General features: G+C 50.9%; 1 protein-coding gene across 1 annotated transcript in view; it reads left to right on the top strand.

Moving 5' to 3' along the window:
- The window catches only part of SH3RF2 (SH3 domain containing ring finger 2), a 44799-nt gene extending 33355 nt beyond the window's left edge, over positions 1-11444 (top strand). Inside the window, exons 5-8 of the mRNA XM_055811843.1 lie at positions 965-1135; positions 3279-3499; positions 6365-6732; positions 7666-11444. Of these exons, the coding sequence (XP_055667818.1) occupies positions 965-1135; positions 3279-3499; positions 6365-6732; positions 7666-7959 (1054 nt within the window). The 3' untranslated portion in view covers positions 7960-11444. The remainder of the gene's footprint in view (positions 1-964; positions 1136-3278; positions 3500-6364; positions 6733-7665) is intronic.
- Positions 11445-13500: the final 2056 nt, after the last annotated feature.

The following is a 13500-nucleotide window of genomic DNA, read 5'->3' as shown; positions in this document are numbered from 1 at the left end:
GTGGGAGTAGATCACATTCCCCTTGGAAAAAAAACCAACAATGCAATTAGATGTGTTACACTGGAAACAAAGTTCTTTAAAGAACAAATACAGAAATGTTTTGAAAAAATATGCTGTTTTCTTTTGTTCCTGTTTTGCTGCGTGGTCACACATGGTTCACAGTGGAGAGCAAAGCTTCATCATCTAGTCATAGTCCCAGAATCACTACAGAGAGGTCTAGAGGGGATCTCAAATCAGTTTCTAGCCTGGTTTCCTCGCTAGCCCAGAGCAGAGCCATGTACCTCCTCTGTCGTCCACTTTATTCTCAAAGGCCCCCAAGTGGCAGCGACTCGATCTCAGTGTTAGTCTCTGCAGGGGCGTCAGTCTCTGCAGAGAAGAGGAAAGGGAGGAAGATGGGGTTCACGCGCCTTGCCACAGAGCAGCGCTCCTCCCTGCGCCTCTGCAACCTCCAGATGATGCTCAAGGCAAGCAGATGCAAGGCCTCCGGCTCACCACACACTTCAAAGGCAGAACGTATTCCTGATGCTATCGTTTGGACAGAGCATCGTGCCTGTGCTCTTTCATGCTGCTTTGCCTTAGGACAGGTACACACGAGCCCTTAATCGCGAGGTGGAGAACAGCAGCTTTCTCCTCCCTGACGCCTGTCGCTGGCTTGGCTGGCACTTCTGCGACAGAAACCATCGACAGGATCTGTTCTCCATTCCTGTTGGTTCTTCTCTTACTCATATCCCCTTTGGCCTGAAGTTACAGGCGGTTTCTTCCCTGCAAGTTCTTTCCACAATAACGGCAGCACCCCAACATTTGATGTGAGTGCTGGCTGAAGAGGCTTCGGGCAAAGAGCCACCACTCAGCGGAGCAGCAGCAGCTCCCAGCACAGTTAAACATGGGAGCTTCAGGGCGCGCTCCAGCCATCCTGCACGGAGCAGCTCCTGCCCCGCTCCCCATCACCCCACTGTCTCCCCAGGTGCGTGGCTCTCCATTCCTACATGGCTCATGGACCAGACGAGCTGGAGCTGCAGAAGGGAGAAGGGGTCCGCGTCTTCGGGAAAGACCATGACGGCTGGCTGCGGGGCATGTCCCTTGTCACCGGGAGAGTGGGGATCTTCCCCAGCAACTATGTCGCTCCCCTCTTTAGGTCTGTTTTTTCTTACATGAAACAAAAGCATGTGGAGAGGGGAGTGGGTAACACGTAGGATTTGGGGTCTTCTTGTTCCCGCAGAGAAATCACGGCAAGGGATCCCTGCAGCACTAACACAAGCCAGGGATTCCTCGCCCGGGCAGGATGATGCCTGGCAGCGCCCACCCCCTCAAGTTCTCTGTGCACCGACTGGGCTGCACGCACCACACGGGAATTGCAGCTCCCTCCAACAGACAGGTGTCACGGCAGGGAGCAGTCATGGCAGTGTTCCCCTCACAGGGGGCACAAGGTCCAGAGGAGCGAACAGCACATTGTCAGCCTTCACCTGCTTGTTTTAAACCTGGGATGTTGACAGAGACATCAGCAGCTCCTCCTGTGACTGTTTAATTCAGTCCAGGAGCTTTGGCAGAACCTATAGGTGACACAACCGGCACACTTTGATGAGTTAGTCTGGGAGCCAGGACAAAGAGCAGCGTGTCTGTGCTCGAACTCTCTTTTATTCCTTTTGGATGACTGGTCTTTTTTTTTTTTTTTTTTCCCCTGCCAGAAGGGAAACCATAAGCTACAAGCTCTTTTAGAGTCAAAATACTGTCTTTAGAGCAGGCATTTTAAGTACTGGACGCCATTGATCTAACTAAACAAGCATGCATTAGAAAAGGCAATAATTACAAGTATACAGCGTAGGACAGGGAAAAAAAATTGCCTGTGCCCTTAGTTCCCCTGAGAGACACTTGGGTTAAGCAGAGAAACAAAGAACAGCTTAGAAATGCGGAGCTTTGCTTCTACAAATAGGAAGTGGGGATAAGTCAGGACACCTCTCCCAGGACTGTGATTTCATTATTTGGAGCCGGGCTTCCATGTCTGGAAACACTGCGATGGTCCAGCCCCGTCTGCAGGAGTGGGGTTGGGGACAGATGGGCACAGTGAGCTCTGCTTGCAGGGGGCACCTCAGCCTCTGCCCCCCTAAAAGCCTTCCAGTGACACATCAAAAATTTCCCTTATGCTCCCCGACACTCCCACACCGTTTGGTTTCTCCCCTCCTTGCTTCTCTTTCCCTGCTTATATTTTATTCTGCCAAGTTGCACAGTTCAGACTGGAGGTCTCAGTGCTGCTTTAATCTCAGCACTGCCCCCCTGCACCCTCCCGCATCCAAGAGCGCTGGTGATTACTCTTCGTCTCTCTAGCTCATTTCTTCACCATATAGCTGATAACACTGCAGCCCCACCTCACCGATAAACAGAGCAAACCAATAATCGAGAGCACAGCCCAGTCACCCTAAATAGCCTCATAAAGTGCTCCAACCATAAGCACTGGTTTTGGAGCTGCTATTCTGTTCTCCTTCAGAAATTTCTTCATAATAAATTGATGCCTGAGTTATTTGATGAATCACTGCTTCAGTTATTAAACCATAAATCATTCCTCTACCCCGCCAAGAAAGGTAAAGAATCAGAGAAATGTTTTTTCCTTCCTTTAAGGAGTTTGCTAAAGCACTTCACATCATGGCCCACTCTCTCCAGGAATCCGGAGTGGTATTCAGCCAGTGGTGGGGAAGTCTGATGGGCTTTAGCAATTTAGTGGCTTCAGGGACTTGATGATCTCAAAGATCTTTTCCAACCTAAATGAATCTATGAAAACATGCAGGTGACCTCTCTAGGGAAGGCAGGGGAGCAGAGAACAACCCCAAGTAGCTGCTGTGCACCAGAGAGCTGCCCAGACAGCAGCGGGGAAGCAAGAGCCAGGCCAGAGCACGAATCCTGCCCGGTGCACCAGGACCCACCCGCCCCTGTGCCAAGAGGGGCTGTGCAGCGTGCCTCCACACCAAGAGGGGCAGGAGGCAGCATGTGGGGCTAAGGGCAGAGGGAGGGCTGGTGCCTGCCAGGCCCCTTTGAAATACCACAGCGTTACTGTAATGAAATCTAACCCTACTTGGGAATAATTGATGTCAGTGCAGAAAGATGAAAGCCCTCATTATAACGGAATCAGAAACCTGAACTGTATCCATAGTGTTGCCCACCAAAGTCCTGACTTCAGAGCAGTACAGGCACATTAAAACCATTGATCTCCCTGCTGGGCAAACTGCTACTTCCCTTACAAAACCCCAAGTCTAGTCTGAGCTTATTTTCTTTTCCTTTTTAAACAGGAAATCTAACCTCTCCGACTCAAAAATGCCTTCCCTGTACGCCTCGTGGACGCTGTCGACCTCCTCACTCTCCTCCCAAGGGAGCATCTCAGAAAACAGCCCCAGACAAAGCAGACCTTTGAAACCAGCGCTGCTGCCCGTGCCCATCACCTCACCCAGCAGGAGCGCGGCAGCCTCAGGACAAGCATCACTGCGGCGCGGACGCAGCAGCACGAGGAAGAGTAAGTGCTCAGGGGGGGTCTCTGGGAGAGAGAAGGCAGTCACATCCCCCCCGCACCCCCCACCCCCCAAAAAAATCATACTGGCTGCCTGCAGTTATAGCACCAGAGCCACACACACAAAAAAAAACCCCACAAAAACCAAAAAACAACACACCACAACAAAACCCAAAACCAAATGCAGGTTGGCAAGAGGGCAGCTCTGCCAAGTGGTCCCCACCAGGGCTGGGCTCCTGCATCAGGCTGAGCACAATGCCAGCAGCGACCAGCCGTTCACAGGGCACTTTCAGCATCTCCCCACAGCACAAGCTGGGGTGGGCAGGCATCGTGGCTGACATGCTGGGTTTGCAGACACAGAGTGACAGCTGAACCCCACTTGTGAAACGGGCCCTTGAGAAAGGTCTTTCCAAGGGGTCTCGTTACAGCCAGGCTGCAATGCCAAGGCCAGGCAGCATTATCCTGCCACCAGGCAAGGGGCCGTATGCAAAGGAGAACAGAATTTTCTAGGTTGAGCATAGCAAAGCATGCCCTGACCTCTGTGGATTAATCCTCCAGGCTGGCAGCGGCGGGGGGAAATGCCTGGGTGGGTCAGTGCCCCACAAAGGGCTCACCTGCACCAACCAGCACCACGCTGGAACGTGGCACGGCTCCCTTCTGCAGAGCGGCTGATGACCATGTCCTCAAAAGGCATGGGAATGTGGCTCAAAATGCACTGGTTAACCAAAACCATTTAAAGAATAGAGTAAGGGAGGCCATTAGATGTAAAAGCAACCTCGTGTGGCAAACAAAGAAAATTAAATACAAACTCCAGCAAGGTAACCATGAACTGTACCAAGACAATATTATCAGTCCTTAAAGAGGCTTCTGCAGTGATCTTGGAAAATGTAAATCAGCAAATCCAACCTTTGAAATCCACAACACCCAGCAACAGGATGCTAAACCACTGAAACATCAATACACAAATATGGGGAGAAATAATCCCTAATTATACACACAGCCTTGGGCCCCTAAATTAGCTTTTTTTTTTTTCTCTGGAGAGAGGTTTTGGAATTGTCACAGATGGCTCTTTGAGACCTCCAACTCCATGCTCAGAAGCAATTTTAAAAAAGGTTAATTTAGAGTATTACTAGGAATTATTAAGAAAGTAACTCACAACAAGAGAGCAAAACAGCCATGCCATTGGGGGAGTTGCAGTGAACTCATATCCTGAACACTTCACATATTTCTGGTAACTCAGAATATGGTAAAATCAGGAAAAGTATGCAGGAGGATGATCAAGAGAATAGAGCAACTTCTATTTCAGGAGAAAAAAGTTTCAACTTGGAAATATATGAGATGCATAAAATCATGAATAGCCTGAAGGTGAGAAAAGATACTTCACAAGAAAAAAAAAAAAAAAAAAAAAAAAAAGCAGCAGGAGTTACCCAGTGAAATTGTGAAGTAAAAAGCCTTGATGCAGCAGGGAGCTAGAGGCAAACTCCCTCTGTATCAGCTCTATTTTTCTTCTCCTTCATAAAGATCAAAAATGTGCTTCTCATTCGCACATGCCCAGGGCTGTAGGAAACACCCCTCCCAAGGATGGGGGACTGGCAGAGGGAACCTTGGTGATCCCCTCCCACACGGCTGGCGGGGACCCCAGGCTCCCACACCACTGGTTTTCCCCAGCTGTGGTTATTTTGGTAATTCTAGTGTTTTACACTTGGCAAAGTAAAACTCTTTGCGAAGGTTTGTGCAGAGCTCAGTTGGTTAAATTCTTTCCAACAAGGCTGTCAAGGTTTATCTTCAGCCCATCCACGCTGTTCTGGAATACATTTCCAAGCGTATTTGGGCAACTAAATGGCACATTGTCCAATGCTCACAGGCAGAGCTGCTACTGGAGGCAGGCACATTTGCAAGGGCCACTGTCAGTGGTTTTAGGCTCGCAATTGGATTTATCTTAAGAGTTGTTTTACAGTAAAGGGCTCGGTTCCCTGTGGTGGCTGTTTAAAAGAAAAAAAAAAAAAATCAATCTTGTGAACAGCAAGTAACTGCAGAAGAAATAAAGTGCGTGACTTCCTGTGCTGCAGAGAGGAAAGCAGCTATGGGATGGAGCAGCCAAACAGGAACAAACGGCACAGGATGATAAGGGCTGGCAGCAGGGCTCCAGGGCAGGGCTGGACATTCAGCAAAGAAACCGTGGAGACCCTGTCACAGGAGGTGATCCCCAGGGAATGCTCCTGCTCAGGGGGCTGGCTTCTGCTCCCTAGCAGCATGTGCTGGTGGCAGATGTCCTGCATCACCCAACACTGCCTCCCCCTTCATCCCTTCCCAGTGGGGCCACGTCTGGTCCTACCTGCTTATCGCAGTGCTTCCCCCCACACAGCCCATGGAGCAGCGCTGCCACGTCCCCTCGGCTCAGGAGCTGGGCAGGAAAACCCAGCCCTGTCATGCTGAGGCTGTGCAACCCAATGTTTGAGGTTAGTGCATTCCAGCGATTGCACCAGGAGGATTTGTGGTCCAGGAGAAGGCAGGGCAAGCTCTCAGAAACTAGACCGGTCCTATCCAAGATAGAAGAATTTCTGTGGCCATGAGTTATTATGTAAATACAGGAGGATTGAGGGTTTTGGTATGTTGGCTTTGCCAGTGTCCAGTGGCGCGGCTGCCTGCCAAGGAGAGGCTATGGAGGCAGACAGCATTGCTGCACCCCAGTCCCGGCACATGGGGGCAGGTGCCTGGCAGTCCCCGGGAGCTACGAGCCCACAGCATCTCTGTGAGTGGGGCTCTTAGTGCGGGGTTGTGACCACTGCTCGCGTCTGCCTCTTTGCTTTGTCTGTGCCATTCTGGATTCCTGCTGACTTAACTTCTTTTCATATGGTTCTTGGTGCCCAGATGGATCCCTGCAGAGGCCGGGGCAGGCAGGGACCCCCGTGCAGGTTGCCGGCTCCCTCAGGCGTCCTCCCACAGCTGTGGCGCGACCTCAGCAGTTTCAGCTTTATCAGCACATCAGCCCCCAGCCGCACAGCATCCCTCCTGGAGCTGGCATGGCCGAGGCAGGAACGAGGCCAAACTTCTCCCACGATGCTTCACCGGCACTTGCGGTCAGAGGAGGGGAAAGCCGAACCCCCTCTGTGTGCAGCTCAGTGATCCTGGATGCCAAAGACCCTCCAGCAAAGAGCGAGGCAGCTCCGAAGCCACCTGCATCAGCCCCACCATCCATCCTGGTGAAACCAGACACCTCCCGCAACAGCGCCGAAAAGGTAAGGTCAGTGGCCACCTGCTGCTCCAAGGGGTCCCTGGGCCCTTGGGGACCAGCATTCGGGATCAGACCAATACTGACCACAGCCAAATCCCTTCAAGGCTTCACTCCCTTCTCACCAGGTTTTCTTCTGATAGAAATCACTGGGATAGGTGCCTGCCTTAGACTTTTGTGTTAGTGGCACTGCTGTTCAGATTGAGCCCCTTAGAAAGGCAAGATGCTACAGCAGGGTCTCCTTCCACTGGGGTAATCCAATGTTAAGTTACAATCAAATCTTGTGACTTTTCTCAGGTCTTAAATTGGGCAAGACTCCCACTGAAGTCCCTGGGAGTTTGGGAGCAGGTGAGCAAACACCACAGACCTGGGCATTAGACCTTATTTCAGGCTGGTCTCTACAGAGCTCTCCCCATCTCCCTCGCGTCACTTTGGCTGAGCCATTTGGAATGGAAATTTCTTTCCCCTCTGACAGCTGGAGTGAAATTTCATAAAGATATAATCATCCTGCAAATTGCCCTAGTAACAGCTTTCCCTTCCCATGGCACCCAAAGAGTAAATCGCTCCACAAGCCCCCAAAAGCCCAACTGACCTCAGAGCTCCCAGGAGGAGCATCATCAGCTGGAGAGAAACGCAGGCTCTCCCGGAGGGGCACAGGAGGGGCCCACCCCCACACCCTCCCTCCTCATGTCATACTGCCACCTGCTCTGCCCCTCCCTGCTCTCCTGCTGCCTCGGGGGATGGCTCTCTGGGCCAGCTCTCCCAGGTCTCTGATAGCCATGGCACTGCTGCACCACACTGGGCGTCCCCACACCCTCTGCCCCCGGCAAGGAGCCAGACACCCCCTCAGCTCATCCTCCCGGGTCTCCAGAGCAGATCACAGCGAGGAGGGTGGGTGGCTGCTTTTCCCACCATGACTCTGGTCCCCTTCTTGTTGCAGCAAGTGAAGACGGTGCGGTTCCAGAACCACAGCCCCCCGCCGCCCAAGCGGCACAGCCTGCAGCCTTCCCCGAGCCTGCCGCGCAGCAGGATGGAGCCGGCGGCCGCAGCAGAGGCTCTCCTGCCAGAGGCCAGCCTGCCCGGCCCTGAGCTGGCAGTGCTCTACTCGCCCAGGACCAGCTCCAGCCCCCTGCACCAGCGACGAGCACTGCACCCGAAGGCACTGTCGCTGGACCTCTCCGGGCAGCTGACCTTCCCTGTCAAGAAGAACTACAGCAGCATTTCTGCAAACTGACAGGGTAACTCCTCCGCTTGCTTTCCTTCATGCACCTGCTCCGCTCCTCCCTCCTGTGAGGGGCGAGGGCCCCGGACCCCGCACCAGCATTCCCCATGTCCCCACGCCTCCACACCGCCAGCATCCTCAGCACCTGCAAGTCTGAGGCTTGCAGAGAACTGGGGGAGCTCCCGAGAGAGCAGGACGGGACAGGACAGCATCCATCCCTGCACTGGAGAGTCCTGTCCCAGCCCCTGCCGTGCTGAGCGTGGCTGGAGGAGCCCCCCTCCCCCAGGGCTGCTGTGAGCACCAGGGAGATGTGAAGGAGGGTTGTGGCATCCACCAAAGGGACGTTCTTTGGTGTCATATAAGGCTGCCTGTAAGGTGCTGGAGGAGGAGTGGGAAGAGGAAGAAAGCGTGCAGGTATCAGAAATAGTTAAAGCTTGTTTTGATCTCCACACTGCTGCAGGAAAGCCTACAGAGATCAAAACACTGGTTCATTACCTTCCTGCTTCTGCAGGATAAAGAAACCATAAATCAAAATCAGTCAGTTCCTAGCTGACGATTTGTGTTGCCTTTTGAGGGGAGGAGGGGGTCGCTCAGATTTTTTGTTAGGTTTGTTTCTTGCTTGCTTTTCTGTTTGGTTTTAGTCCAGGAGTTTTAACACAGAATACAATTTAAAAGGTGATCTGGAGAGGAAAGAGACAATGGAAAGGGAGGTGCCATTACCGCAGTCACTTAGACTCTGTAGACAGGGGTATTGAATCTTGCTTCTCCTCATTGCTTGGTTTCCCCTAGTTACCTGCCAGCTACCTCCTAGCAGTCCATGAGCTCACTCCAACTTCTTCCCACCAACCACCCATTCAGATACTGCTTTTGTAAATATCCTAAGTGGAATTCATGGGCTTAAGTCTACATTACGATGCATGAAAACATAAAAGAAAGCAGAATTCAGCAATTACTGTGCCACAGGCCACCCCTCTGTCACAGCACACCAGCTCCAGGTTTCAGCTGACCCCGTTTCAAGCATCTTTCTGTGAATCCATGGAAGGCAGGCAGAGTCAGAGCACTGTGTCCAGCTTGCCAGCTGGAACCTCTCTCCAGCAAACCCGTGCATGACAGCTTTTGTTTTTATTGTTGGTTTATAGACCAGCAATTCTCACCCTAGCTACAGCCACCAACTGCTAGAACTCCTAATAGCAGTAACTGTGCTTCATCCAAAACTGCTGTAAAATCACATCTTTGGTTAATTGCACACAAAACCCATGAAATTAACTCCACGGTCAACAAAAACTCTCTGCAGCACTAGCACAGCTTCAGAGAAGGAAGTTTTCTTCTGGAACTAAGAAAAGGAAACTGATAAAGTAATTTAGTAGTCTACAGCCCCTGCTCTTTTACTCTTTCAGACTTTTTCTGTTTGTGGAACAGGAAGCCGGCATCTGCCTACAGGGATTTTCAGTAGCGCAGAAGCCATCAGTGGCACAGATAAGTTCTTCACCTTGTGCTCTCTGTCACTATTTAAGCTCTGCAGAAAAATCCTGACAAACTGAAAATATGCGGTTTGCCCAGGTATAAAAGGTGGTTGTGAGCTGCAAATCAGAGCATGAATATGACTCTCAGCAATGCCACCTCAAAAGCAGTTGAGCATCTCAGAGAAGACATGCCAGTTCTTTGCTGAAGACTCCTCTCATCCCTTTAAAACTAAACCAGAAAACCTCAAAAGCTGACTGTATAACCAAGAACATATCCACTTCTCCCAAGCACATTCAGAAATAAACAGAATTGCATTAAGTGTGTCCAGGACCAGCTTGGGAAGTAATTCATAGTGTTGGTTTGGAGGGGCTGCCTGCTCACGCCTGGCTCCAGATGCGCTCACTCGCTGCCTGCATGCTAATGAGAGGACAGGCGGCTTGTGAAGACCTGATCTGCACCCACCGACGAGCATCTAATGCATTCCAGCAGCTGACCTCCCACAGGACTCACAAAAGACAGTGACATGGGTGGCTGGAGCTACACGAGAACTAATTATGCAGATGGAAATGCTGGCAGGCAAAGAAGGAGCAGTAGGAAAAGTGAAGCCCAGCTGAATACTTGGCAGGGATGGTGTGTGTAGGGAAGGAAAGGGAACATCCATAGTTTACTGCCCCCCAAAAGCAGTGTCCTCATCTCACGCCAACGTACCAGAGCCAAGGTCTGGCAGGACTGCCTGGGTCACTGTTTGCTGAGTGGGGTGACACGCCGGGAGCAGGCTGGGCTGTGCCCTGGGGAGGGGGACAGGCTGACCCCTGCACACGCACCGCAGCTGATGCCGATCCCCAGCTTTTATACTCTGCAGCGAGAGGCAGCCGTGAGCCCCCCAGCTCCAGCAAGCTCAGTGTCCCCAGAGAGTTGGGAACAAGGTGATGGGCCAGGGACACTGCAGCAGCTCTAATCAAAGATCTTCCCTTGTTACTGGCAATTAACCCTGCCCTGCAAGACCCCAGTGCCTCTTTCATCAGGAACTCAGAAGAAACGTTCCTCTGGACCAGGCAGCACATCAGTAACTGCTGACACTCAGGAGGGAGCTCAGTGCAATCTGCATGCAGAGAGTCAACTGAAGATGAGGGGCAAAAAGAAAACAACAAACCGTAACTCACCAGGGGCTTCAGACAAATGTACAGTGATGTAAGTCACCTTGTAAATTTAATGTACAAGTGGGGCAGGTTTTCTCATGAGAGGCAGGCATGCGAAGCCAGGCAGCAAGGAAGAATCTGAAGTTCAGTTTGGGGCTCCAAAATGAAAAGCTCCAAGAGCAACAGACAGAAGTGACTGCAGCTCTGTTTCTCATGCCCCAGTCCTGCCACCAAAGCCCAGGTTTGAGGAAAGACAGCACCTCCCTCAGCCCAATTTATCAAGATGCGCTAAGCTTCAGGGGACACCAAGAGCATCAGGAAAGGCTGAAGGTGCTCAGCACGCCTTAAGATTTCACAAGCCATATAGTCCTTCTGGGCTCACAACACACCACTTGTCAGTTCAGAATATTGCCTTCCATAAACAAAATCACCCTCTTATCCTCTCATATGAAGATAAACAGCAATAAGGTTTCACAGCACCCATGCACACAGAGAAGCCTGCAAAATTGTTCAGGCCATTACACGATACTGAAGTCTTACGACAAATAACACCAAAAAGTACCATAAATCTCTCCCGGACTTGGCCTTTAACCCACCGCATTATGCTAACAAGTGACAGTGCTGATGGGGAGGGAGAGAGCTGTGACACTCATGCACACACACACACATCATGGGCAATGCAGAAAGGAGGCACTAACAGCCAAATTGGTGCTTTGGTAAAAGAGCAGACAGCTATTTTAGGACAGATGTCTCAAGATTCTTGCACAGGATATTTGAGTGCTTTGATGCTATGGTGATAAGTGTCCTAAATATATTAAAAATACGTAGGGAGAGAGAACTGAAAACAAGATATATTTCAAAGCAACAGCTCTAATAAGCATCTTATTCCCATAGACATACCTGCCCACTGGTCTCATACTGCAGCCCACTGAGCAGAATCGCTAAGTCCTCCTCACCTTCTCCACTCCTCCCCTGGAAATACCTAAGAGGAAGCATCTGGACTGTGTTATTTCACCAAGGAACATCCCAAGGAACAGGGGCTAGTACTCAAAGAGTTTTTTCTTCAAAAAGCCCAGGCTAAAGCAGACTCTCCTGGAACCAACCTGGAGCTTTGTCGTGAGCCCCGAGCGAGGCAGTGTCCAACAAGTGTCCCTTGTCTAAATGGAGAAGCCGATCATGCTGGGGAAGACATCAACCAGGCCTGGCGCGGAGCAATTCTCTGAGTGCACCAGACTAAAAACATCTGTTCTGGAACAAATACTCTGACCACCTTTACACTGCAGACAGAACCACCACGCTGGGTTCTGGGAGCGTGATCAAACATTGATTTTTTTGTTTCACCTCTGGGCTGCTGACCTGAAGCACATGGCATCTTCCATGAGGATCTGCTCCAAACCGCTGTCCCTCTCTGGCTGCTGTCATCCAAGTTTTATTTTTGTTAGTTGGGTAGCAACTGAAAAAGAGGCATCACATATTGGCGGGAGGGTGGTAGCTTCACATGGAGGTGGGTGAGCTCTTCAACGGTTTCTGTTCTTTTTTGATATATATATATAACTTAACTTCCCTCCTGTCTTCCCACCCTCCTGACACTCTTCAGCCTATTTCCCCAGTGAAGAGAGGTTAGACATCAGCACTGGGACCCTCTTTTGTCATTCCCAAGTTGGCCAAGAGGGCCCACGGGCAAAGGCCACCCCCTTCCTCCCCACAGGGATGTCTCCCCTCTGCACACTCAGTGGTCCAGAGAGGCTGCTCTGAGCCCTGGTCCTGCTAAACCACCATGTGTGCTGTCTTCTGTTTTACCACAAACCAGTGTGTGAAGCACACAGTGCAAAGAAAACATTAGGAAAGGCAAAATACAATTGCAGTTGTACTGCAGCGTAATGTATTTCTGTAATGAAAATACATTGTTCTCTGCCTACACAGCTGAAGGTGTGGGCAGGCTGATGCAGGCTCTGGCCACCTGGAGCATCGCCCTTGTCAGCAGAGCGCGGGAAAGCAGCTCTACAAAAGTGCATAAAGCAGCAGACAAGGACAGAGGGACCATTAAAAAACCTCTTGCAAGTTCTTGAATTAGCCTTATTTTCTATCTGCTCGTTTCTTATCATTAGTTAATGAATTGGAGCCCGAATCAGATCATTCATCAGCTCAGTTTTAACTGTCTGCCTAGCCTGGCAGAAACCTTGGAGCGCTTCAGTAAGTAACCTGCCCCCTGAGCTTGAACTGCAGTCATGTTTCCTGATAAATTACAAGCAGAGGCAGCGGAGGTAAGAAAACATAACATTAACTAATTCTCTCCAGCATCCTTCATGTGAAGAATGCCTCCCTGCCCCAGCAACTCATCTCGGCCACGGAGGAGGATGCAAAAGGAGCCTCCCAGACCAACCCAGCCCATTCAAGAGCTGGAGCTTTAGGTCCAAAGGGGATTCCTCTACCACTTGCCACAAGGAAGGTCAAAGTGATGATGTTCAGTCTCAGGAGGGAACTCTGCAAGGCAATTTCAGACAGCAGCTGGCTGCTGCATCGCTGGCAACTCCTCTCCTGAGAACTGTAGCCAGGCTGGAGTCCATAGGAAGTCCCCTGGGATCAGTCCTTGCTCTGTTGTTAAGAAGATCTAACAATCCCTTGGTCGGAAAACGAGTTATACAAGATGATGCTGTGATCACATGCAAAGCATTTAGCATCATGTCAGGTCAGGTGCCACCAGAAACTGCGCTGCCCGCAGCAGGGGATGGCCAGGCTCGAAGCTTCGCAGGCTGGATTCGGGTATGGGCACGCTCCAGACACCCACAAAGAGGAGAAATGCCAGGGGTGGCTCTGTAACCATGACGAAGTCCTGCCCAGAGTTTTCCTACAGCCATGAGGGCTCCTCTTTTTACATGAAAGTCAAGGGGAAATTTTTTCATCATGACCACATGATTCCAAAACCCTTGGGCTTTAGGTTATCAGGACT

Source organism: Falco peregrinus, chromosome 8 (assembly GCF_023634155.1).
Source record: "Falco peregrinus isolate bFalPer1 chromosome 8, bFalPer1.pri, whole genome shotgun sequence".
In the NCBI taxonomy this organism is placed as follows: domain Eukaryota; kingdom Metazoa; phylum Chordata; class Aves; order Falconiformes; family Falconidae; genus Falco; species Falco peregrinus.
Note: the sequence above shows the minus strand (reverse complement) of the source record. Positions and strands in the feature narration are given on the sequence as shown.